The following is a 25,698-nucleotide window of genomic DNA, read 5'->3' as shown; positions in this document are numbered from 1 at the left end:
AACTGGCATTTTAAGGTGATTGATAGAAGTCAAAGAAAGATTGTTTCCTTGGGGTTGAACTAGCAGCCAAAACATTCTTTACTTAGGGGCTTGGGATGTGGCTGTTGGCAACGCATTTCATGGAGGGGTCTTTGATTCAATGGTAAAATTTAAGCTAAAACAAGCCAAAAATTATAGGTTTCTTTATTTTCACTAAACAGGCAATTGAAATACACGGTACAAAAATAAGTGGTAAGATTACTGTAAAATGAAATGGACAGAATAAATATTCAATTTAATTTTCCATCTATGAGAATTTCACAATAAAATCACAGTTTACTTTGTATTATAGATGTGCTTGTTGGATCTATTCATCCTCACATAAGGCAACTGAAAAATTCCTCAAGTTACCAGTAGTTATTTGGGTGAAGATTTTTTTTTAATGCTTCAGAAGGTTTGTTTTTTTGCCTTATCAATACAGTATACAGGGGGAAAGAATTCAGAAACTGTGTTTTAAAGTAGATGATACAAATGTTAGAAGTGTGATGCAGTTCAGTTTTATACAGCAAGTTGTTCAAACTGTCAGCTTATTCTTGGTGAGTTAGCAAAAAACATTACATGAATTTGAGATGTAAGCATATTTACATATTTAGTTTGGAAAATTCTAGTGTTCTTTTTCCCCCATGGCAGTCCAGACTGGGGCTTACTGCAAGATGTTTCAGCATGCTTCACTACTTGCTATTTTGAATTTGCCAATAAATAATGCAGTTTGGGGGGGGGGGAATTCCCATTCCTACCCCCATTTTCAAGTACAACTATTTCAAGCTCCTACGGGCATTTAATAATCCGTTCAACTCAGTAAAGGGAATTATTGCTTGCCATATTTTAAATAATATAAGCGGCTGCCGTGAATTAGCTTACAGAAGTGAAGCGTGTTCTAAACCTAAGCAGTCACAGTCTCTGGGAATCCTTACAGAATGATGATAGCCATTCTGGTATGAGCAGTAACCTCCTGTTCTTTCTTTGACCTTGGACCAAAATTTCCTTTGGCATGTATGTTGCCATTGCAGCATATTTTACATTGGCCCTTCTTTATGTTCCCATTTAAGCTTCAAAACAGCCCTGTATTGACACTGTCTCCTATTTGCAGATGAGCTTAGCCATGGAGCTTCAACAAGAACCCAGGTTTTGAAACTGCCAGTCCAGCTCCTAGTACTGCCACTTCCCTGTGTACTTACTTAAGTTCTGCTAATTTAAGGGGACTACTAGGAAATTATAATACAGGTAAACTTGGGATTTTGGAACTACATGATATGTCACTGTAAGGCACTGCTGTCCTTAAGGTAATATGTACCACAGTGCACTGGCCAGCCAGGCCACTTGAATCTAACCTGGCTGTATTTGCTCATGGACTGCTGCTGGCAGCGTCTTCCTAGTCAGAAACAATTTCCGCTTGAGCTGTAAGGGAGGTCTTAAACTTCTTATAGCACTGCCGAAGACAGCATTAACAGTTGTGTTGATACTCTTCAGTGGCATCCACAACTAGGTCCAGAGTAGGTACCCTTCAGTCACACCTTATTTCAAAGGAGGTGAACAAAAATATCTTAGGTCATCTCTAGGTAAAAGCAGTACTCTGTTGGGAAACAGGGTACTCCGAAATAAAATAGTCTGTGAAAATTCCTGTCAGCTGAAGCTGATTATAATTATTAGGTTGAATGGTAGAATGTCATGTTCAGCATTCAACTGCTATAAAATACCATCAGCCAGTTAGTTTCTATAGGGTTGTCATCTTCAATTTTTTTGCTGACTGGTAAGACTGATTTTCATGCCGATCAAATGTTAGTAAATAAATGGGTTTATTAACTCCCAAGGGCTATCCTGTAACACACTCATTGGAAAGGCATGTACCAATTTATAGCCACAGAGAGAAGGTGAAATATATCAATTTAAGAACAGAGGCCATTAGATAGGCCTTTTTAACCAATTCTAGGCTTTAAAGAATATTTTACTTATATAATGATCTGCTAGGAAGGTGTTTTGTCTCTTTAAATCTCATTATGTGTGGAACCAAGATTAAAATAGAGATGGCAGAATCATAATACACAGTTTAGTTCTGATCATGCCCTTAAGCATTATGATAAATCATACCAGAGTAACAGAGGCACTTGAAATACTGCATTTTATATAGCTATTGAATTATATATAGTTTTACTTCATAGTTAATCTTTAAATATTAGAACTTACAGCTCGTTTTCCAGCATAAAGTCTGAGAAATTTTGAAGCAGAAAAGTCACGTTCATAGGATTTTAGTTCACATCTAGGTGGACGAGATGATGTTAAGATTATGTGGCTCAGCCCCCAAAACTAAAGTCCACAACTTCTCTTAAAGAGGCTAATTTTGTATTAAATGTTTTATTCTGAGGGGATATCAGAAGTCTGCTTTATGAGAATAACTTCTAATGTTACCTTCTCTGGGTTCAGGTGACTTGTTCATTTCTTTATAAACTTAAAAGATCTTCCTTTCTTAAGCACCCTCCTCAATTGAGAATCTGGAGTCTGAAAAAAAGATCTTTAAGTGTTTATCTCACATATTTAAGTGTGAAGAACCTCTCCTCAAGTCTTAGCCCACGGTTAATACTAAAAGTAAACGGGGAAAGTGCTTTCCTCCTTCCATGTTCATTCACAGCCCAACAAAACTTTTTAAGTGCTTTTTTATTTTTGCAGAATCTGTGGTTACCAGCAATAGCCGATCACTTTGCTTTAAAAAGCCACAGAATTGGCTTTAAATGGTTGATCCATAGATTTTTTTTTTTTTTCTCTACAAGATACTTACATGTCAACTCCCAAAGCAAAGAAGAATTACCTTTTTCCCCTCATTATTGACAGCCTTAGCTTCTGTAGTTAACCAGGCTGTGTGACCCTATCCATGCCCTTCTCTGACCTTGGACTACTCTTCCAAGGGAGCACAGGAACGGAGGAAGGCTCCTCCCAGAGGTACCCTTAAAGCGGATAATTAGTTCATAGTCCGGCTGAAGCTCAATGGCAGTTCCCCAAGTCCCTAACACATTCTCCTTTAAGATGTTAGTTAGGCAGGCAGATGCAGCCCTGAGCACTTAGGATGATTAAAGATCCTAACAGCCCAAAGTAACTGACAGACGTTCTATTTGTTCAGAACCTTCTATTAATTGGGAAAGTTAAAAGTCTCTTCTACAACCTTCAAAGAGGGATTTATAAGCCTATGCTTCATTTTATGAAAAGACCCAAGTTCCTGGCCCACCAGTCTCTTGGATCCTCTGGTATGCCTGAGAATACCAAGTATTGGGTACCTGCTTTCTCATACCTTCTTTAAATGATCTCAGCAGGTGGACTAGTTTAGGAGCGCTCTCTCCTCTTTTTAAATGGACAGAGGAAAGACCTGTAAGCCTTATTTGCATTATTTTATCAACAACCGCAAAGCTACATGCTCTTTGTAGAGAAGCACCAAAGGAAAACCTTAATTTGGAAGGATTCATTTTAAATAAAAATAGTAACTCAACAGCCCTTACTTCAGGAAAGAGAAAGGCATTTTAAAGCTAGTACATGAAAGTTTCCCCCTTGATTTCAGTACTGAATGGCTCTTAACAAGGACTTCTGAAAGTTTCCCAATAGCCAGATTTTGGCTAACAGACTACATCTCTTCCTGAGAAGACGCCTGAAAGAGAAAGAGAAGCATCTGTTACAAGCAGAATGCTGCAGAGGAAAAAATGACACGGCAGTCACCTGCATTCGTTTTAGAATTAAAATGACTACTGCTCAGATTTATTTGAGGCAAATAAAGGGACTCCCCTGCTCTTAATATACCTGGATTAATCCTTTACTTTCTTTTGTCTACAGTGAATTCTCACCCAGAAAATCTAAGAGTTAAATGCCAGATTTGGGCTGTAGGAGAGGAAGTTTCAGAGAAAGTATGCTCCAGTTGCGGAATCATCATGTCGGGCAGTGGCAACCCCACAGCCGGCAGCCATCCCTCTGTTCTCTTGGCCTCCCTTCCCTATGACTCCTGTTTGACTTTTCCGGAGATAAGAAGTTGTACTGTTAAGTCTCCAAGGCATGGAACTCCCATCTTATCCCCCTAGCCTTTTCTGGAAGGGAGCCTTTTCAGGAAAAGGAGGTATGGAGAGTGGTCAGCAATTCTGGATCCCTGTGGGTACTTGGTGCTGTTAAGAGTTGCTTAGAGATGGGGCACCAAATGAGTTAGGTGAGAAGAGTCTGCAGAACAGAGGCAGCTTGTACTGGAGAAGCGTACACATGCAGACATAAAAAAGTAGGTACAGGTAAATTTTGCAGTTGTTCTCCTGGGGGGTGGGGGCAGTGTCGGGTCTGCCACAGACAACGGAAGCTATAGAGCACCCTAGTCCTCAGCAGGTGCAGGGCTGACACTGAGTAATGGGAAGCACCACGGTGAGCTTTCATCATCACTGGAAGACACCCCCCGCCCCTTCCTGGCAATGGCAGCATCTCCCTTTTTCAGTTTCAGGGGCTTCTCCCAGCCTCTTACTTGTTTCAGCAGCTCTTAGCTCGACAAGCTTCTAAGAAACAGCCAACAGTTAGAGCAGGAGCTCTGTACCCTAACTGGGCACAAGGACAGATGTTCATCTCTTGGGTTGCTCTACTTACCAGGCTAATCCCCTTCACACTGGCATTCCTGTGTGCCATTGGTGTGTTCTCGGGGATGAGGGTGCAGCCAGCCAGTGTGTCCAGAGAGGCTAAGATAGTGTCATACAGGTGATCTGCGTGGTTCTCCAGCTCGCTGGGCTGCTTGGAGATCCTCCCGAGGATGTCCTTTAACACTAACAAATGAGGTTTAAAGCAGTCAGGCCAAAGAGACAATGCAAGTGTATTTTCAAAAGAACATATATGGGTGTAGCACTTTATACAAGACACGAACACGACAACAGTTTCACAATGTCCACTTTTTTTTCTTGACAGTGACTCTCCAGGGACTGTATTGCACTGGAGGATCTATGCTGTTAACTTCTGATTAAAGCTGAGAGAATTATTTCACTGGCTCCACTTTGGAGTTATGTAATCCACAAAAAGGCACAGAGACATAGGTGTCTGGTGACTGGAATTATCTGACTTTTAGAGATAAGACCCAGGGCACACACCCAGATCCTGTGGGGCAGAAGTCTGAAATGAAACAAAACAACATGCCAGGATTACGACTCTGGGTCCTGCTACCAGGTCCTATCAGCTTGTTGGCTGTGGGACTGTCATTTAGCACGTATATGGGTGATCTGATAATGTAATATGGGAATGCTTGTGAACCCTTTTTTGTGGGTCCTAAATGAACAGACTTCAAAAGAAAATTACCTGAAAGCAGGCTAAGACAAGATGGTTAGTGAGGCCAAGATTCCATCCCCTACAGGTCAAGTGTTCATTTGAGGAAGGGATGGGCTAGGTTCAGAGTGCATCACCCACAGCAGGCTTGTTTTTTTCTCTTAAAAACTTTACTTCCTTTGTTAAACACAAAGGCTGCTTTTGCTTCCTGCACCTTTATCAGCTGTGTTCACACTCTTCCTAGTTTCCTGCCACAGCTGCAACATCTGCTAACAGAGGAAGTGAAAAGGGAAGCTGCATATCTGCAAAGGATACTGACAGATGGGTGGAAGAAGGGACAGGGGCTGGCTGTGTTGAGATAAGCTCCTAGGGAAGCCACGTCAGTGCAGCATCGTCGGGGCAAAGTGCCAACCTGACAACTGCTATGAGAGCCAGCAAGGCAGGCCGAGGAATGCAGCCAGGGCACGCGGCACAGCTCACCTGGAAAGGCGAATGGGCTGGGTTCTCCCCTCCCACATTCACCAGACCTTTGCCCGGTCCTCCTGTGAGTGGTCAGTGGAATTCAGGGGACCTTTATTTTTTGAACTTTTATTTTAGAATGTTAGAACATTTGGTTGGCTCCAAATAAAAGGAAAGCTGGGAACAGTGATGAAATTATCTTTCTCAGTTGAGACTTTGATGTTTTAATTGAATACATGCATACAGGGGCCTGGTTCAGCTGATGCCAATGGGTTCTAGTTATTTGATCCAGTATAATGAGAAATTAGGGTGTGAGACAGGACCGTCAACTCATGCACCAAAGTAACTGGGTCAAAATGTTGTGAAAACCTGCCAGATAGCCATTGCGGAGGCCTTTGGCTGGAGGCCGAGATGGGCAGGTTTTGAAGGAATTAATTTGATGACCTGTCCCTAAAGTTACACTTGTGGCTGAGGAAGAAAGCAGGCTCTGAAGAAGCTTGAGGGGGGCGGGGGCGGGGGACGGGATGGGAGGTGTCCGTGCTCAGGCTCCACTGTCTCTGACAGCATGCTCTGGAAAGAAGAGTTGTGCACCTAGCTGGAGACCCTGTGAATGTCTAGGGAAACTTGTGATTTTCACAAAACAGCCAAGTTCCTGATTATTCTAAGCAGAGGGTCGGGAAGGGCAGGGTGTCACTCTGAAACCATAGAACACCCAAAAGCCTCTTTTTTTTTTTTTGGCTGCACTGTGCAGCTTGTGAGATCTTAGTTCCCCAATCAGGCATCAAACCCAGGCCCACAGCAATGAAAGGGCCGAGTCTTAACCACTGGACCACCAGGGAATTCCCTAAAAGCCTCTTATTTGGGCAGTAAAATACCTCTAGACTCCTTTGGAGAGGAGGGCAAAGTGGGTTGTTATTAGATTAAGCACTGAGAAGTATTATTGAATCACTTTTTAAATGAAGGTCCAAGAACCTGAAGCTTGTAAGAAGCCCACTGTTACACGTGGCCTCCAGGAAATGTCCTAGTATTGAGCTCTTCTGTGCTGCTGAGTCTGGAGGTGCAGGAGCCTGAGCCGGGGGTCAGCGCACAGGGGCTGGAGCCAGGCTGCCACTCCTTGTGTGGCCCAAGGCAGATGCACAGCTCTGTGAAATAAGAGTAATAATAGTATCCATCTCACAGGGCTGTGATGGAACGAAAAAACTGGTATGTCAACTGCTTCACACAGTATTCAAGAAAATACTGGTGTAATTACAAGTGGCAAAGGAGCCTGGCGTACTGAATTTCTGCCCCAGTAAAAACCAAAAAACCCTAAAAACCCTAGTGCAAGAGAACATGAGAAGAGCCAAGACAAAGGCCTCCCGCAGGCAGGGGATCACCAAGGGCTCACATAATTCACACTGGATAAAGCCATGCCCTGCTGAAAACCCTTCAGTGGCTCCTCGTCCCATCAAAACCCCTCTGCCTATTCACAGTTTTCAATCTCGGTCTTTTCTTCCCAGGGGACTTTTGGCAATGTCTGGAGACGCTCAGCGTTGTTACAACTGGGGAGGTGCTGCTGGCCTCTAATGCGTAGAGGCCAGGGACGCTGCTGAACACCCTGCAACGACAGGACGGCCCCCTCACGGCAAAGCATCGCATGGCCCAGAGCGTTAGCAGTGCTCAGGCTGAGAAACTCCGGTCTCCACCACCTCCCTACCGCACACCGCCCACCACTTCTGGTCAGGAAAGCGCCACCTCGTCCCATCTCAAGCCAGTGGGTCCTGCCCACTTCTGCTTATGCTGTTTGCTTCCAGCGTAAACCCCATTTCACTCCAAAACTGAGGCAAGACATAGGCTCTTTCAACACTTGGCTGTTCAGTCTTACAGGAAAATAGCGACTGCTCTGGGGCAGGGGTGGGTGGTGGTGGTCCATCGGTTCACTGCTTTAACCTAGCGTTCTCCTAGCTCATCCTATCATATCTGCCCCCAGCAAGGTCAAGGCCAATCGTAAACCCCTGCACCCTGCACGCTGAGATGAACTCTTCAAGTCTGTGATTTTCACACCTTTCTAACCTGGGAACCCATCCTGCAAAAGGGGCTCGAGCTTAGTTTGTGCACTGCTGTCCACTTGTCCCCTCTCATCAGTTCACTTCTTCCTTCAGTCTCTTCCTGTAGAATAGACTGACTGCTCTCAGCTCCTGGAACAAATCCCTCCCCAAACAGATAACCAGAGAGGGGTCCAGCCTGCAATGCGAAAGGAAGGGAACCCTAGGGGCTCCCCGCTGTGAGCACCCTAGCTGAAAGCCAAGCACAGGGCTAAAGCCCGCATTCCCATCCAGGACACCACCAAGGAAAGATAAAAGCAGAAACTAGAGAGCACCGTTCTTGCAGGCTCAATGCCTAACTTCTTAGCACCTGCAGGGCTGTGACTGCCTCATCATGTGTTTGCGGGGCCGTGATGATTCGAGGGGCTGGCAGACAGCTGTGGGAGTCGAAGGCAACGGGTATGGACCGGAGGGACTCTGGCACTAGGCTCCTTCCCAGTGACAGTGTGGGTCCCGGACTTACACTGAGAGGGATTAAGCCCTGGCTTAATTCAAAACCTCAAGCGTCTCACCTGGGGTATTATCCAACAGGCACTGAAGTAGAACCTCCCCTTTCTGTAAGACGCTCTCCGTCAGGGACTGGTGTTCATCTATATCTTTCTTAAATTGCTTAAAGCATATCAAAAAAAAAAAGTTTCATTACTACCATTTTGTATAAGTTATTAAAAATGATCCCTTGTTCAGTAGCTGGATTCCCCTTTAACCCACCCAGTCTTCAGAATCCGAGTAAACAGTGCGATAGTTTAACTTCACCTTCTCTGAGCCCAAGGCAAACACAGAGTCAATCCTTTTTTCTGTTTACACTTTGACAAAAGAAAAGCTTTCTTTTCCCTGGCAGAGCCTGGCTCACGAACAGCCTGGAGTCAGGGTTTCCTGCTTGTGCCACACCTCACAGGGTTCTCTTTAAACTCACAGGCTTATGAGAGTCTCAAAACACGGACCTGGTAATAAGTAAGAGCCACAAGAGCGACGCCTTTCACATGACCACAGGGAGCTGCTGCCTCGCCCCACGTCCTCCCCTCAGTGTCCTTTCTGTGGACCTCAGGACATGGGAAGGCGTCAGGGAAGCTGACAGTCTCCTAAGCAGCTGATTTCTTTTCCCCTCGCAGTATCAAGCCTTGTAGCCGTTTCTGGTTTTTCCTTTAGCTGCTAAGATGTAAAGTCAAATCCATGACCACCTTTAGTACAGGGTGCAGAAACTGGCAGTTTAATTTTGAAGTTACAGTTTTACTTTTGGATTTACTGTATTCCTGTCTTCAGTTTTCCTTTGCCCTAATACCTATACTTATTATTTTATCCTTTAGCACTCTCTGCAGTTTATATGCTGCCAGGAACCCACTGTGTTATCAAGACAAAGTATGTAAGACAGAGTCACAAGTGAAAATACATGAACACAAGCGAAAATACATGAACACAAGCGTGTGTGCTTGTATTAGGTCAAGGTAGCTCATACATATGCCTGAGCCAAGCCCCATTCTGTGTAGGAAGGGGTTGACAGTGTGGTCCCAATCTGTGACACAGTTGTGTGGATGACACAAGTGGGCTAGGCTTTGCTGACCTGCAGGGGTAACTCCCAGCTCAGATCTCAGCTCTACCTACAGAGCAAGATAGTTGCTTACGACCACCCTGAAAGTGGAGGTGCAGGAGGATAGAATGTAGGATAAAATGGAGGGCATGGAGCTGTTCTACGTGACACCTGCTCTGACGGGAGCAGGGCTGGGGCACTCCAGAAAGGCCACCCAGGTAGATCCAACGAGGGCAATTTCCAGGCAATGTCCTCTCCCCACAGTGGTGCTGCCCCTGGGCCTCCTGGGGGTGGGCCCTGCCCAGCTCTGCACATACTCTCCAGGGGTCCCACACAGAGGACCCTTGCACTCGGCCTTCCTCTCCTTCCTCAAGCATACTCCGGGAAAGGAACTCTGGCAGCCTCTCTCCATACAGCAGGAAACAGCATTCCCACTAGGGTAGGGCAGCTGGCCCACCCAGGCAAGCCCCCTCCCCTAAACCTTAGTAGGCTCCAAGTTGTAAAACAAAGGCCCTCCCTCCTGCCTGGGTGTGGGGGGAGCTCTGAGTGGGGTGGTCCGGCCCTGGCTCAGGCACAAGTAAATCACACGCTCTGCTACTCAAAGAACTGTCCCAGAAAACCCTTTCTAGACTAGCATCAGGTTCAGACCACAAATACCACCTCTGCTACTTCAGAAGAGGTGAGAAAGGCTTGGCCAACCAGACATGCCAGAAGTCAGTGGGTACTTCAGTCAAAGTTAATGTTTATACTTAGGGTAACTGATTATCATCCAATTCAGAACACTTTTGAGAATGAAGGGGGACCTACTGATAATTATGCCAGAACAGCATAAACTGTCACCCAAAATACACCTGTTCTAAAGTCAAGTTAACCGGAACCCACAAAGAGATTTTTAAAATAAGAAAATCTAGAAAGAGGCAACCTCCACCCCGCAAAAAATACCTTGAGAAGAAACTGGATCCTATTTTTGTTTAAATACCATCAAAATGCCTTGTGTATATTCTGGAGTCAGTACAATTGCAGCTCAGATCCTTATATCCAGTCAGTGTTGTCCAAAAGAGCTTTCTGTGATGCTGGAAAGGTTCTGAATGCTCTGTTCAATCAATATGGTAGCCACCAGACAGATGTGATGACTGAACACTTGGAATGTGGCCTGATAACTGAAAAATCTGATCTTTAATTTTACTTAATTTCAATAGCCATGTGTGACTCATGACTTCCGAAGAGTGCAGATCTATGCCTATCAATCCCTGAGATATTTGGAAAATCACATCACAAATAACCCTGAAGTATTTTTGATTGAGGATAAATAAAATGCACTTTCTTCAAATTCTATTTGGCCTGGGAAATAACTCATACATGTTACAGTTTTTCAGCACTAAGAATTTGAAAAGAACCTCTGATTAGATTTCAGGTAAAAGTCAATGGACCACAACATACATAGCATCAGTTATTTGAACTTCTACTTTCTAATCAAGTAATTTAGCCACCACTCTCGTGAGTGAACAATCAGATGCCAGGACCACACATTACCCGGTAAAGCTGCAGAGAAGACTTGAGGCCTGTAAGGCTGGACCTGGATGCAGTCAGGTGGTCAGCAGCGTCTGCTACATTATACAGCCAGCGGATCAGCTCTTCCAGCTGACAGCAAAATGTCTGTGTAGACAAATTAACACGTGGTGTTACCCATGGAACCACTGTTTACATTTTCAAAGGCTAAAAATACCTAGGGGAATCCCAGGATACAGACTGTGCACATTTCGAGAGCATTCCCCACTGAGGCGCTGTCTCCTCTCTCCCCACCCCGTGACTCCAGACCTCCACCAGGGCAATAAGAAGAGCGCACCTGGTTCTGCGGCCCCCTCAGTCTGAGAAAGTCCAGCCCCGCAGGTAGGGACAGAGGAGCTCAGGTGAGGGCAGGGACGGGGACAGCCCAGAAGGGGCCTGCCTGGCACAGAGACCAGTTCCTGGGTCAGCACTACCAACTCTAGAACTGCTCCTGGGGAAAACGTGGACGTGAAATACGTGACCATGATCGTGACTGACCTGATCCTATAACTGAAAACGACTGAATTAAAACTGCTTGCCCCTGTTCTGCTCCCACCCGCCCAGGGGGCTGGGGCCCTAGACTCCTGCCACCCACTCATCGGGGGTGGCTGTGACCCAAGCACTTCACCCCACGGTCTCTCTCAATCTTTCGTCACAAAGGAGCGCACACGCTAACACCTGTCCTACCTGCTCCACCGTACAAATAAAGTCATCCACGGGACATCAGGGGGCAGGTTAAAGCCCTCCTTGAGAGCTAGAAAATTTCTGTGGTGTCGCTCCTGGGGACACAGCCCTCGGGCTGGCTGCCCTGCTGCCGTGTGGACACAGCACCTGGGCGCTCAAGCCAGCAGGCCGGCCGTGGGCTCTCCAAGTGTGTGTACAGCCACGCTCCAAACATCCTTGTGTCAGGGACTACGCAAAGCCCTCGGCATGAATTACTTCATTTAATCCACACGACAGTCCCACAGAGGCACAGCCCCCCATTCTACAAACGAGCAAACTAAAGAGACTAAGCCGAAGTTCACATCTGCCTGATGCTGACAACCCTATTCCACGGAGGATTAGCTCCATCTCCTGGTAGTCTTAGGTGGTCCACAAGAGAAGGTTCAGTGACCAAGAAGCCTAGGAAATAGTGCAACTGATACCTCCAACCCTGCAGTTACACCACTTTATCAAACTGAAGCTCTGAGAAGTCCTTCGGCCAAGAAGCGCTTTCACTGAGCCCATATTTCCTGAAGGCATCTGAGCACAGGTCCTTCCTGTGCAGAGTACCTGTTAATCCTCAAGGTCAAGTGCCTTGGGGAGCAGCCTGGGTAGTGGTTAGCAGCTCAGGCTCCAGCCCTTGCTAACCGTGAATAGGTAGGTTACCTCATCTCTCACTGCCTTTTTCTCCAACTGTGACATGAGAACACCAGTAGAAAGTCATGAGGATTAGACAGGAGAAGATGCAATACAGTGCCTGGTGCATAAGTACTCAGTGTTACTAGGTTTTATTATGAGGTTAGTGGACTGGGGAAAGAAGAAAGAAGACTCCTCTGAAATGCTGAGTTTACCTTCACACACTGCACGAGCGACTCTTTTCCTTGCTCTCCTCCTTTCCTGGGAGGCTGCCCTTCGGCATCTGGATCCGAGAATGCCCGCTGGTCCAACATCGCCGGCAAGGAGGCGCGTGTTCTCAGTGGTCCAGAGGAGACCCCCAGGGCCTGGCTACTCACCAGACTGCCCTCTCCCGCTGAGCCCCTTGCACGGACGAAGGAGCGTAGCAAACAGTGGTTGTGGTCCTCAGGGCTTCGGGACCCTCTGAGGGCAGCCCCAGAGGGAAGACGGCTTTGGCTGGAGTCCGACGGGAGGGAAGCTGGCCCATCACTGTCTGACACGTCCAGGGATCTCTGCCCTTCAGCAGCATCAGTGGGCAGGGGCACCAAGGTGGGAATGCAACCCAGATACGAAACCAAGCTAGAAACCTGTGTCAGCCGAGAGGGCAGGGCCAGATACTCGTCATCACTTTCCGCCTCCTCTTGTGGTTTCCATCCAGACTCCATGCAGGCGAAGCGCCCGATACCCTGGCTGGCCCCCTTCTCCCTTTCCAGCCTGGGTGAGGGCCACCCTCTGTCCCGTGTTCTCAGGTGCGGAGAGCCCAGCTCAAGGTGCTTGCCCACAGGTGGCCAGTGCTTCATGCCCCTCAGGGCTGGCTCTCTGCTTTCCCAAGGAGTGTCCCTACTGCCTGGGGCTCTGGGGGTAGAGGCAATGGGGCTACAAGATGCCAACCCCACACTGCCCTGCTTCTGGGGTACTCCAGAGGGCCACCGCTTAAGGACTGGCTCTCTGGGCCCTGAGAACGGCAGGGCAGCGGCCTCTGCTGGTGGGCAACTGTGCGAGACATTAGTGGGTGACTTCAGGGTGCTTGCTGGGGAGACAGAGAAGCTATCCAGGTCTACGCCTGAGTCCTGCAGTATGGGCTCAGCCAGCACGCGGCTGTCAAGGTGTTTTGGGAGCTGAGGCCCGGGCCTGAGGGGGTAAGTATAGTCCAGCAGGTCTTCATACTCCTTATTCGGGCTCCAGAGCGGGGAGTGGCGGTCAGGGGAGGGAGGCAGGGAATCCGGCAGCACGCAGGCCCAGTACTCGGCCTGGAAGGAGAGGCGCCTCCTGCCCAGCCTGGGAGCATCGCCCCCTGAGGACACTGGCTGGGGCGACCACTGAAGCCGAGGCCCCAGCCCCACCACCGAGGGGGCCGACGGCGGGACAGCCAGCTCCAGGGAGGAGGAGACCTTGGCAAGGGAGCAACTCTGAGGCTCCGCCTTTTCCTGGTGACCCTGGAGGCTGCTGCCCAGGGATGAGGCAGAGACGCTGCAGCTGGAAGACTGAGGAGCAGTGGCACCTGGGCTCACCGCAGACGTCCACCTTGACGGGAACGGGAACCCTGAGACGTGAGACTGTGGGCTGCGGTCTAGCTCCTGCGGCGACTCCACCGGGGACGGGTCATCTTCAGTGTCAGCATCATGTCCTGAGCAAAGAGCGGTGGTTCTGGGAATGGTGCGAGTCTGAGGTAGCTCCTCTGAGGCAGAAAGCCTAGTCTCCTCCATCTGCAGTGACAGGAGGGAAGGCAAAGGTGAAAATAAGCACGCCAACCTTCTTTCCTCAATGACGAGCTGGCACTTTTCTCCGGGGACCCAGATGATACTGAGGAAAGGTCTTGAAAGGAAGAGCCTGCTGCCTGGTGCGAGAATCAGACAGAGTGTGCTGCTGGTGACTGGAGACGCAGCCTGCTCCAGGGAACAGACTGCCTGCCCCGAACTGATCCTACCCCCGCCCCCGTCCTTTCCAAAGTTCTTCCTCCGCAGATGCCTAGCTCGTGAGCGAGCAGAACTCAAATAGCTCTGTCGTGCTGAAGCTGGAACACACTGCCTAACCTTTGAGAAGCGTGTCCTGGGCAGGGAGAACCTCAACCATTCTGTCGCTGACAGGACTCGCATCCAAACCTGGCAGTCAGGCAGCCCACCTGGCTCAGCTCACACCCAGTGGTGACACGTGGCAAAATGAGTCATTCACCTCAGCCTCTTCACTTCAGGTTCTTAACATGCTCGATGAAGAGGCTGCCCCCAAAGCGGGCAGGACAGCACAGAGGTTAAGGGCATGGGCTTTGGAACCAGACAGACCTGAGGCCAGCCCCTAGCTGCCAGCTGCCAGATGTACGACTTTGAGCCTCACTTCTCTCACCTGTAAAATGGGGGTAGTGATAGGACCGCTTCCTCAGGACATGCGGATTAAATGAGCTCAAGAGTGAAAAGCACAGGGTGAGAGCTCAACAAACAGCAGCATTACAATAGCACCAGACTCGCACTCAGGAAACAGCCCATTTCTGTGTTTGCTCACGTGCTGCCGGCCTCACTGAATCTGACTCAGGTACCCGAGCCTTGCACCGCCCCTAGGCCCCAGGCAGGTGGGCCTAGCCTGTTTTCTCCCAGACAGTCAGCTCAGCACCTCCTCACAAGATGGGGCTCTGGGGGCAGCATGTGGTGGTCAATGCCACAGTGACACGGAAGAGATCAAAGCTGTTCCCATGAAAGGCCTTGGCGAGCAGAACACAACAGGACATAGAGATGGGAGGGACAGGTCCATCAGATAACCTTCCCAACTATACTGAGGGCCTGAAAGATCTGGTGATTTGCCTGAGGTCACAGACACAGGCAGGACTCCCTGTTCCACGTGATTCCCATTAGGCGAGGCTACCCTGTAATCAGGGAGGCCCCCCAAATTCTCCTTGCCCAGAGATGGTGCTGCCCACCACAGGGGCTCTAAGGTACCACCAGGTTCCCTGGGTCCCAAGGGGATACAGTCTCAGAGCCCTCAGGAGCCCACAGCCCCGGACCCTCCTTTCGCACATCTCCTCAGGGGCCCCGTAAAGCCTACACATCACCGAGTCAAAAACAGGACATGGCTCCCCCTGTCAGGGCTCCCCCGGCCTAGCCCTCTGGACGGTAGGTCTTGGCCGTAGCTTCCCTGATCCTCAAAAGGTCACCAGTCACACTCTTGAGGAACAGGAGATGCTGTGGACAGAGCCCCCTGCTGGCCCCAAGGCCCAACTCTCCATGTGAACCTGTAAAACAGAAATCATCACACCCAAGCTCCCCCTCCAACCCCGACTTCCCAACCTCGTGTGGGAGCTGGGAAAGCGTGTAAGATAGTGCTGGAAGGTACTCTCAGAGGACAGCTTTAGGTGAAGCTACAGCCCCACTTGCCTCAGCCCCTACCTGGCTTCTCATGGAGTGCAAATCTCCAGTCCCCAGGCTGGCAGGGGGAAGCAGGGAACTGAGAGCCGGCTTAGACCCACCCGCTGCCGGCTCCCTGCTGGCCCCGTTGGCCTGCGGCTGGCAGGCTCCCGAGGGGCCAGGGCCAGCCCCACAGTGGCAGGCAGGGGCAGGGAGCCCCTGGGCACCCCCAACAGGGGAGGCAGGCCCCCCCTTGGCTTCCAGGTGGGGCGGCTGCTCCCCGTACGCAGGCCCTGCAGGGTCCAGCTCCTGCTCCGGGCAGCTCCACCCCCCAGGGCACGGGGCCTTCGCATCCGTGGCTGCCTCTGCCTTTTCTTCTCCCAGGGCCATCGAGATGTTCCTAGATCAGGGCTCTGCTGAAGCTTCAGCTCCCTACAAAATGGGAAGGGGAGAGAAAAAGAGAAGCTTTCTGCATCTACGGCTAAGAAACCTTGTTTTTTACCTTTTAACGATTAAGACAAACACTTTTTTGGCCAAAAGAGCAAATGATGGCTCCCTCCTCGAAGGAAAACAGAGGTCTGGCTTTTCCTCAGCTCCAGACCCTTCCACAGGGGACACAAGAGCACGTCACTGTGTCCTCTGCTGTTGTGTGGCTGGAAGCAGTCCCAGCAGCAGGTGCCAGGAGGCTCAGTGCAGGCCCCAATCAGAGTCAAGGTCTGTCCTGCCTGAAGTCGCCTTTCCGCCCCTGTCGCTTTGGCCTAGCCCCGCTGGGTAAGGGGCCTGGCCTGGGCCCTCCCAGCGCCAGCCTGCAGCAGTTGTCCTTGTAACACACCCGGTGGCCGAGAGGCAGCCTCGCAGCCACACCCGGCCTGTGGGGCTTCAAGATGGCCCGTGACCGGAGGGAGTGGCAGCTCTCCTCCTGCCAACCGGCGACTGAGGGAGCCGTGGAAATCCGGCTGGTAACAATGGCAACGGTCACGCCGCGTGTGTGCACGTGACAGTGAGAGAGAAGCACGCTGGGCAGGCGGCGGGCAGGTGGGGCGGTGGGGGGGACCAGGGTGAGCACTCGGGGCGAGAGAAGGAACAATCTGGGAGCTGGATCTGAAAACAGAACCGTTCCAACAGGAGCTTCAGGGACCACAGAGGGAGACCCCCCAGCCTGAGTGTGCAGGCAGGGGCTCTGCCAGGAGCCCTGGCCAGATGGGGTGGGACAAAAAGCAGGCAGGAAGAGAACTCCAGGAGGATCTGGACAGGGAGGTGAGGGAAGCCTGAGGGGGCGGAGGACTGGGGCCGCGGGTTCATCCTGCTGGGCCCTCACACCGCGAACCACCACTGGTGCGGACCGTGTGCCCAGAAAACAAGAGTGTCCTGCCCTGCCTGCCTGGCGAGGCTCCAGACAATCAGAGGCGAGCCTAGAGCAAAACACACGTCACACGCACTCTCATCTCCTTCTCACAGCCAGCAGCACGTGCGCAGGGACTAATCAGAAGAATGACTGTCTTGAACCGGTCACACGTGGTTCAAATATAAAATGCACTGCACGTGTAAGTCTCCAGCCCTGTCCCCATTCCTAAAACGAGCCAGGGCACGCGGGGCATGACAACAGCACCTGTGCACAGTGCATGCTGAGTGTCAGCTAGTGTTTGGGGGGAGGGGGAAGGGGCGGAATCAGTGCAGAAAGTCACCTTGCAAGGAATGAAGGAGTCCAACAGAGGAAGAAAAAGCAGGTATTTTTTCATATAAATCAAGCAGAATGCTTACCACTACATACTCCCACAAAAACAGATAAACATGCTAACTAAAGTTGTGTGTGTTTCTCACCTCGACTGTATATGCAGACAAACACAAAAATCTATTTCATCCTTCCCCCTCTTTTTACATGAAAGTAGCAAACTGTACAGGGCACGCTGTTCAGAACCTTGCTTTTCTTTCTTCTTTTTTTAAAAATGAAATATCTTGGAGATCTTTCCTTAGCAATAAACAGACAGCGCTCTCTTTTTTTTAACTACTGCCCAGCACTGTACCCCACTGTAAGGATGCACACCAGCGTATACCACCGGTCCCCTACTGGTGGATATCTACGTTAGATCCAACCTTTTGCTACTACAAACAACGCTGTGATGAACAACCACATACACACACCACTGCACGCGTGCTAGCACACCCACAGCGCCGACAGTCAGAAGGAGAACTGTTGAGGCGAAGGGGACCCGCATGTGTACTTCTGGCATATGTTCTACCTCTACCGGGTGGCATCAGTTTATACTCCCACTGGTGGCCTGAGAGAGTGCCAGTTTCCCGCAGAAGGCAGGTCCTCCTATCCTCATTTCACAGAGGGGGAAACCTCTCAGAGAGAGTCAAATCCAGGCCTGTGTGACTCCAGAACCCAAGCTCTTTATGAACTGGGGAACAAGTTACAAAACAGACACACAAAGTAGAAGAGGAGAGAGACTGGTACAGGGACAAAGAGATGAGTGACCAAGTCCTGCTGAGAACGATTTTCATGGAGCCACATCCTCACCTAGTGGCTATTTAAGAAACTGCACATGAAGACGATTCAGGCAAACTCTGTTTTCAAAATTATAGGAATAAGCTGAGCCCACAAGCTGGAAATATTAGGGTGACGGCTGAACCTAGCCTGCAGCCTCCAATTTCTACTTCTTGCTCCACCTCTAGAAATTCTCTCAATGGCCAGAGTTGGGCCATGATGGGTGGCTAATATCCCTTTTACTCTCCTAGTCCCCTCCCCCTCCACTAAAGCGTGTGGTCATAAGACAGGACTGGAATAAGATGATGCTGGGGCAAAAGAGGGGTGCAAACAAATGATCTCTGTCTTTGTTTTAATGATGTATTTTTTATTTGTCTTGTCTGGATCTCGTTATTCAAAAAAGAAGGTATCCATTCATTCTGGGGGTGAGTGGTGAGCTAGAATTATAAGCTATGCAGGAGATATACCTCTAGATAACTTTCAAGTATACATACAAACTTGAACTAGGTTAACAGTGTCGCCAGAGGCCCCTCAGCAACCAGGAAAGAAGGTCTGAAATTCAGTGATTTCCATGGAAATGGTACTACTGAAGAGATAGATTATAGGTGGTTATTTTCTCAGTCTGGATATGCAGTCCCTTCATAATCTTACTTATTAATCTGCCTAACAAATCATGCTGTATTTTCCCTGCGCCACAGGAGTTTTATGTGAGAACTAAGACAGATTCATGTGAAAGAAAAAAGTCCATGAGTGTTCATTCCAAATTCTATGTAAAGTACTACAGAATACCAAGAAAAGAGAAATCAACTCAGAGCGAGATAATCAGGGGAAACTCCTTGAAGTAAAGACTGCTGAATACATCAATCATGTCGAAGAAAACATCAGCCTAGCAAATGTATAAGCTTTGGATTTCTAGGGCTCAACTCTGCCTGCATCTGTCAGGTGGGCATCTGTAATACTGCATGAAAGTCCAGTCCTCATTTCCAGAGATTCTAGATTTTACACATCATCATTCCTTCTAACCCTCTGAGGGTGAGGGTGGAGATGGGGATTCTGCTTGAACCCTTCCAGTGAGAGACAGCTTACTCCTTTCCTAAACACCCAATGGACTGCTCAGATGAAAACAACTTGCTATGCTGTCAGTACCTTCAAACAACCTACCGCTCTACATGGGTCCTCCCTGCTCTCTGACCACACATTTTACGGTGTTTCTGGAGGCTAGCAGCTCCTTGATGGGCAGAGGCCTCAGTCAGCCTCCTTCCTAATCAGGAAGCAACAGGAGATTGGACAGAGTGACTGGAGAGCTCTGAGCACAGACAGTGAACAATGAATTCAAGCCTCCCATCTGAGAAAGGTCTGCACACACCAGTTCAGCCCTGTGCTTGGCCAAACCAAGCGACAAGACACATAAGCTTCAGGATGTTCTAGGGACCACCTGGAGTTTGGTATTAAAATTCTCTGTTAGTTTCTACGACCTGCAGAGGCCGTATGACCTACCAGATATAATGAGGAGTTACGTAGGCTTGGCTTACTCTTGCCCTACAGTAGAAGTATGGGGTCACACTAACTGGGTAAGCCTGGACTCCTGACGCTTCCTGCTATCTGCTGCACCACCCTTGTGCAGGCCTGTCACGGCTACCAGGACTTCCTCCCACCTGCTCCTGTCCAGGATGGAGAACAGAGGACTGGGAGGTGTGCGTGTGTGGGGGTGGTGGTGATGCCCCTCCCTTAACTAAACCATTCAAATGTACAAATGATCGACTTAGGGAGCAATCCTCCTCTGATCAGAAAGACTTTCCCCAAGATTCTGTAAATCACAAGCTCCCCTTCCAAACAATCTGATTACTACCAACTCTGCCCAGGAAGCTGGGTTCTGGTCAGGGCCTGTCTCTGTAGCCAAGTGCACAGACGGCACCTGTACGGGCCACGGAGGCCAGGCGCTGCCTGACAGAGCCAGCCCTACCAGTTCGGGGGCCAAAGCCTTGAAGCTCCGTGTTTTTGCAGGATGCCACAGGTGTTAAGTGGTCACGGCATGCACACACACTGGCAGAATCTGGCCAGAGAAGCAGACAAAGAGGCTCTCAATTCCACTCTTTCTCTAGGAACATAAAGCTACCCACAAGGAAAGGGGGCCAGTGGGGAGGACCCAGCACTATCAGGTTGCTGGAAGGCTTCTGGGGGAACTAGATGGACAGCAGCAAGGAGCTCAAAGGCAGAAGCCAGTCCAGGCATGGGAGGCAGCATGAAAGCGGGTAAAGACTTATGCGGGGGAGGCCAACAAAAGAGGCAAGCACTAGAGGGCCAGGCCCGCCTCAGGGCGTGGGGGGTGCCGGGAACGCTGTGGCGGGAGGTTTGAGACAGAGGCTGATGGCGGAGAGCTACCGCCATTCCACCTGCTCCTTCCTTGGATGTGCAAGCCCTGCAGCCCCTCAGTCCTCCACACTGGCCCTGTCTTTCCCTGTGGGGCAGGTTACCCTGAGTGTTCTGTCCCCCTCCTTTGCAGGTGAAAGCAAGCAAAATGAAAAGGGAGAACTGGCTCAAAGCTAGGAAGGGGTAGACGTGTCTCCCACAGCTTGGAAATAGGTCGACGCCGTCTTCAGGATCCTTGGCCCCAGCAACCCTTTTCCTCCCCCACCACTGGGGCAGCTTCCTTACCTTTTGCTTGGAGTCAGAGTCCTCCAGGGCCCTAGGAGGCACACTGGGTCCCTCTAAAAAAGTGGTGGGAAGGCTGCCACCAGGCTGCTCTCCCCTCCTTTCACACTCTCACTCAACAGCTGGCTGACTGACTGGGGCCACAGAGAACCTCACAGCAAGGCCAGTCTTCTAACTTGTCATGAGAGGTCTTTAGATGACCTTTAAAGAGGTGCAACTGCCACATCTACAAGGATCTTAACTGAGCTTCCAGCCACCCCTCCCCTCAACCCCAAGCTCTCTGGCCTCTTCAGCAGTCAGTAGATTGTTGCCATCCAACAAAGCTCGAAGTATGAGGATGATGGGGACTGAACATGTCAATCAACTGGACACTCTGTTCCCACCAAAGAGCAAGGCCGAAAAACAGCTGCCCTGTAACAAAAATCATTCCTACTGCCTGAAGAAGCTGGCCCTGGACCACATGGCTGCAGTTCCACAGGCCATTGCTTTTACTGTACTGACAGTTTTCTGTGAGTCTGTTGGGCTACATCGTATGAAGATTGATAAGAATCTTACTGATTTTCTGGAGATATTCAGAACACCTCTCTTTGGAGAAGAATTCTCAGGTCTCAGTAATAGAAACAGCTGTTTCACTGAGTAGCCAGTTTGTTTTTACTCTATATGGGTACTGGCAAAACTGGTTCCAAAAAATATTCTCCTCTTTGCTCTTGCTGCTTGGAAGCTCAGAACCAAATCAGTAGTCCCACCAAGTATAGCACAGAGAGGCACTCACCTTTTGTACTTAACTTTGACTTCTCTTAATTTTCTTTTACCCTATCTGCCTCAATCACTTTTATTAAAAATCTTGTTACACTGAAACTATTTTGGAAAGATTCCTCAAATCATTTTGGGAACAAAATAGAGGAAATGTTAAAAACAGAAGGAAAAAAAACCCAACAACTCCTAAATCCAAGACTTCATCTCAATACCAGAAGGAAACAAAGCCTGTTTACCAGTACATCTAAAAAGCAAATGTAGATACTTATGTTAGTACCTTTCTACTCAAAGTCCACGGAAAAGCAGCATATGCAGCACCTCAGAGCCTGTTGGGAATGCAGATTCTCAGGCACTACCCCAGAGCTTTGGGATCGGAATCTGCATTTTAGCAAGCTCTTGGTTGGTAAGCACAGTAATGTTTCAGAACCACCAGGTTAGTAAGCCTCTTTCAGCGCCCTGAAAGGGAATTATGATGGCTTTACAACCATTCATCAAGAGCCTACTTATGCGAGGCACACAAAAGAAGGAAATTTATGGTCCTTGTCCTTAAGGTCTTTCCAACAGGACACTAGAAAAAGCTCACACCTTGTGGCAGGTTTTTTTTTTTTTTTTTTTTTTTTGTGGTATGCGGACCTCCCTCTGCCGTGGCCTCTCCCGTTGCGGAGCACAGGCTCCGGACGCGCAGGCCCAGCGGCCATGGCTCATGGGCCCAGCCGCTCCGCGGCATGTGGAATCCTCCCAGACCGGGGCGCGAACCCGGTTCCCCTGCATCGGCAGGTGGACGCGCAACCACTGCGCCACCAGGGAAGCCCTTGTGGCAGGTTTTTAATGGTTAATTATAGAATGTCACAACTAGAAGGGCATCTTCAGAAAGAACAGTATTCCCTAGAAAGGATTCAAGATTCATGTGACTACACTAAAAGCAGAATCAGAGACCACAATTCTCCTGAGATAGTTATAAGCGAAAAGAGATACGGTCTTTGTTTTGGGGACTCCAAATAATTTTAGAGAAACTGACATGCCAAGGGGACCTACAGCTGGAAGGAAATGGACAACTTAGCCTGTTTCCTGTGACTAGAAAGTGGTATAGGAAAACCTGGAAGTGAGGCAACATCCTCCTAGGGGATGTGTGTGCCACCTCAAGGTCTGGCAAATAGATTTAGAGCTACCAGAAGACTTCTTCCACTTTTCACAATGTTTGTGAACAACTTTAAAGATAGGAGACAGTTTTTAAGAGAGAAAAGATTTAAGTTAAAAGGAGAGAAGCCACTTCAAGTCTGCCTCCAAATGAACCAACATTTTTGTCAGCCATATCAGCCCCCATCTCCTCTGCTTTCACATGACCATTTTGAGTAACAGACCACATGAAGAGTGCATCAAATACTACTGTACTACTTGGCCAAATTATTTGGCACTCCATCAATCTCCAGTGGGTAGAGGTACTCTAAATGCATAAACAAGTAATCTTCCATGGAATACTTTTACAGTGGGGGAAAAAGTCTGGAATGGCTTAAGGGATTTTTTAAAATCAAGGAACAGACAAGGACCAAGAGACAGACAGAACCTGAAGGGTCAAATACTATACAGATACTTAGCACTAGTGAAACTGTTCAAGTACGTTTATTTTTATCCTAACAACTGCTAACAACTACTGAACATTTTCTTTGTGCCAGGAACTATGCTAAGCACTTTATGTCAATATTTTACTTAAACCTCAGAAATAATGGAGTAGGACCTATTATCACTCCCACTTTATAGAGACTGAGACATACAGAAGTTAAATAACTTGTCCAGAGTTAGTAACATGGCAGAGCTGAAGTCTGATTTGACTTGAGAGCCAGAGCTCAACGGTCTCCTTCGCCTGTAAGAATAATCGGGCCGAGTTAAAGGACTTAGTTTTTATTTTGTCAACTTTTGGCTACACTGCTGATTTTTTGTTTTCTTTTGGCTTCCTTCAATCACTGAGTGCCTTCTATGTTCCAAGCACTATGCTATGGGCTGGGAAAACCACAATACAGTGTGATGTATAAAGTCAGAAGCTATGGAAGGCTGTGTGCAAAGGAGGGAGCGATTATTAGTTGTGGGGTAGGGCAAGGGCTTTAAAAAGCTTTCCAGAAGACATGAAACCTGAATTATTTGCTCTTTTCTGTACCGGGTGGCCCAGAACTGATCGACGCAGGTAGTGGAGGGAGCAAGGATGAGAAGGGGTGACCTCTACCACTTTTAACCAAGCCCTGTATCATTGACTCCTTCACCCAACACATTTTGTCATGCATTTTAACAATACCCTTCACACCCTAGGTCCAGGAACGTAAGGGTATTTATGAATGCCATCTATCTTTGTGCCCGCCTTTCCCCCACCCACTCCAATGAATTCCCAGTGAGGTCCAAATTTGCTCTGGCACTGGCAGGTTTCCGCTCATTTTTATTACAAACAATACACCGAACCCAACCTAATAATTATAAAGGGCCTGAAAACAGGTTTTGGACTTGTGCCCCTGGGCTGAGAACCGTTCTAGCGATGACAGTTGGAAAGGGTGGCCCCTCCAGGCAAAAAAAGTGAGACAAATTGCTTTTTCCCCTCGGCAGCGGGGCTGCTGCATTCAAGGTGACCAGAAGGCATCGTTCGTCTCCATCTTAACAGTGGTAACGATCCTGAGCGGGTGAGAGAGGGTCTCTGCGGTAGACCAGATACGGGAGCAGCGCGGGCCCCTAAATCTCGGGGAACCTGGGCCCGGCCAGCGCGCAGTGTAAACAAGACACGCCCAGGGCGAGGCGGCGAGGGAAAGTGAGTCCCCAGCAGCCGAGGCAGCCCCGCAGCGCAGCTGCTCCGACCGGAGGATGCGCAGACACGCGCGCTCCCGCGGCCCGGCCTCGCGGCGTTCAGGCTTTTCCAACAACTGCCTCCCACCTCTGCGCCAAGACTCCCGGCCGCTAACCTCACCCGCCGTTTCGCCTGCAAAATGGAGTCTCAGGCACGAGGCGCCCCCGCCCCGCGAAGCCTCTGCGCCCTTCCAGGCGGGGGACGCGAGGCCCAGCGGCCAGCCCGGCCCGCCTCCGCAGACCCCGAGACCGCAGGGCAGAGGGGGCCGGGCCAAAGCCCCCTGCGCCGCGGACCCCCGAACCCCGAGCCCGTACGCCGACAGCTACATACCGCGCCTCAAACCCTTCGGACTCCCGGACCGGGCCCGGGGCGAAAGCAGCCGCACGCAGCGGCCCCAAAACGGGATTCCTAGGTGAACACCGCCGCCCTCCCGCCGGAGTCCTGAACGCCTGGGGCGGGACCGAGTGATGACCATGCCCTTCGGGCCCGCCCTGCCTCCGCGCGGAGGGCGCCTTTGGAGCCGCGCGACCAATCCCAGCCGTCAGTCCGGAAGCTCGACCAATGCACGACCCGCTCCTGCAAGAAGAGCCCACCCCTGGCACCGTCTTGGCCTATGGGAGGCCTGACCTTCTTCTATCGGCAGTCCTCCCTGGCCTTCCGCGCTCGCCGCTCGCTTTGCGTGTTTGGGGCCAATGGGGTCGCGAGAGGGGGCGCAGTCCCGAGCAGCGAGGAGGGGAGGGTGACTTGGGGCGCTCTCCTTGCGAGTAGGCCGGAGCCGGAGTCATGCGTTCGTTGATTCATTTTGCGCAGAGCGCCGGGCAGTGTTCCTGGCGCGCCGCTGCCAGGGAGGCGGACCCACAGTCTTTGTGCGTCTGTTTACATTCGCATGTAAACAACCAGGCGTGAACCGAGGCCTGAACAGGTGCCACGGGGCACAAGCACCGGAGGAGGGCGAGGTCACCAGGCCGGGTGGTTGGAGACAGCCTTAGCGGGCAGGTGGGACTAGGCAGGCTCGGAAAGGATGGGAGGGGTGTGGGTAAATGAGCCAGGAGCTGCTTAGCGGCTCTCGGAGCAGCCTGGTCCGATGGGAAATCGGTAATGGAATTTGAGGGGAAGCAGGATCTAGCTCGTGGGATGCCATGATGCACATCTCCTTCCTCCACCTCCCCCTCCCCCCTGCTCCCGACAGCATGAGGCCTGGGAGCCTACTGGCACAGCTCTTTAGCTTGTACCACTCAGCGGAGTCCCACCGGGCTGGGATGGGGAAAGGATCACATGGTAACCCCTCTCAGACCGGTCCTGCCTTCTGATGCTTTTGCCCAGCAGCACTTTCAGCAATCTGGGTTACGTTGAAT

General features: G+C 49.9%; 1 protein-coding gene across 6 annotated transcripts; it reads right to left on the bottom strand.

Moving 5' to 3' along the window:
* Nucleotides 1-167: 167 nt before the first annotated feature.
* CEP68 (centrosomal protein 68) lies at nucleotides 168-24,810 on the bottom strand. Of its 6 annotated transcripts, XM_007124892.4 has the most exons (7): nucleotides 24,674-24,809; nucleotides 15,666-16,055; nucleotides 12,468-13,997; nucleotides 10,900-11,022; nucleotides 8,354-8,450; nucleotides 4,636-4,808; nucleotides 168-3,670 (listed from the first exon to the last, which is right to left on the bottom strand). In XM_007124892.4, the coding sequence occupies exons 2-7, from the start codon at nucleotides 16,011-16,013 to the stop codon at nucleotides 3,647-3,649; spliced, it is 2,295 nt and encodes a 764-aa protein (XP_007124954.2). In that variant the 5' UTR covers nucleotides 16,014-16,055; nucleotides 24,674-24,809; the 3' UTR covers nucleotides 168-3,646. The 6 variants fall into 6 exon arrangements, with proteins under 6 accessions (XP_007124954.2, XP_007124955.3, XP_028352942.1 ...); XM_007124893.4 differs by lacking the exon at nucleotides 15,666-16,055 and having other exon boundaries at nucleotides 24,674-24,806; XM_028497141.2 differs by lacking the exons at nucleotides 15,666-16,055; nucleotides 24,674-24,809 and adding an exon at nucleotides 16,126-16,414.
* Between the last annotated feature and the right edge of the window lie 888 nt (nucleotides 24,811-25,698).

This window comes from Physeter macrocephalus, chromosome 12 (assembly GCF_002837175.3).
Source record: "Physeter macrocephalus isolate SW-GA chromosome 12, ASM283717v5, whole genome shotgun sequence".
NCBI classification, from domain to species: domain Eukaryota; kingdom Metazoa; phylum Chordata; class Mammalia; order Artiodactyla; family Physeteridae; genus Physeter; species Physeter macrocephalus.
Note: the sequence above shows the minus strand (reverse complement) of the source record. Positions and strands in the feature narration are given on the sequence as shown.

Bases quoted from the DNA above. Each gene is read 5' to 3' on its own strand.
- CEP68 (XM_007124892.4), bottom strand. From the start codon at position 16,013: ATGGCCCTGGGAGAAGAAAAGGCAGAGGCAGCCACGGATGCGAAGGCC. The intron at 11,023-12,467 runs GTAAACTCAGCA...TTGTCTACACAG, and splicing joins CGCTCGTGCAGTGTGTGAAG to ACATTTTGCTGTCAGCTGGA. The intron at 8,451-10,899 runs GTAATGTGTGGT...ATATGCTTTAAG, and splicing joins CTTCTCTGCAGCTTTACCGG to CAATTTAAGAAAGATATAGA.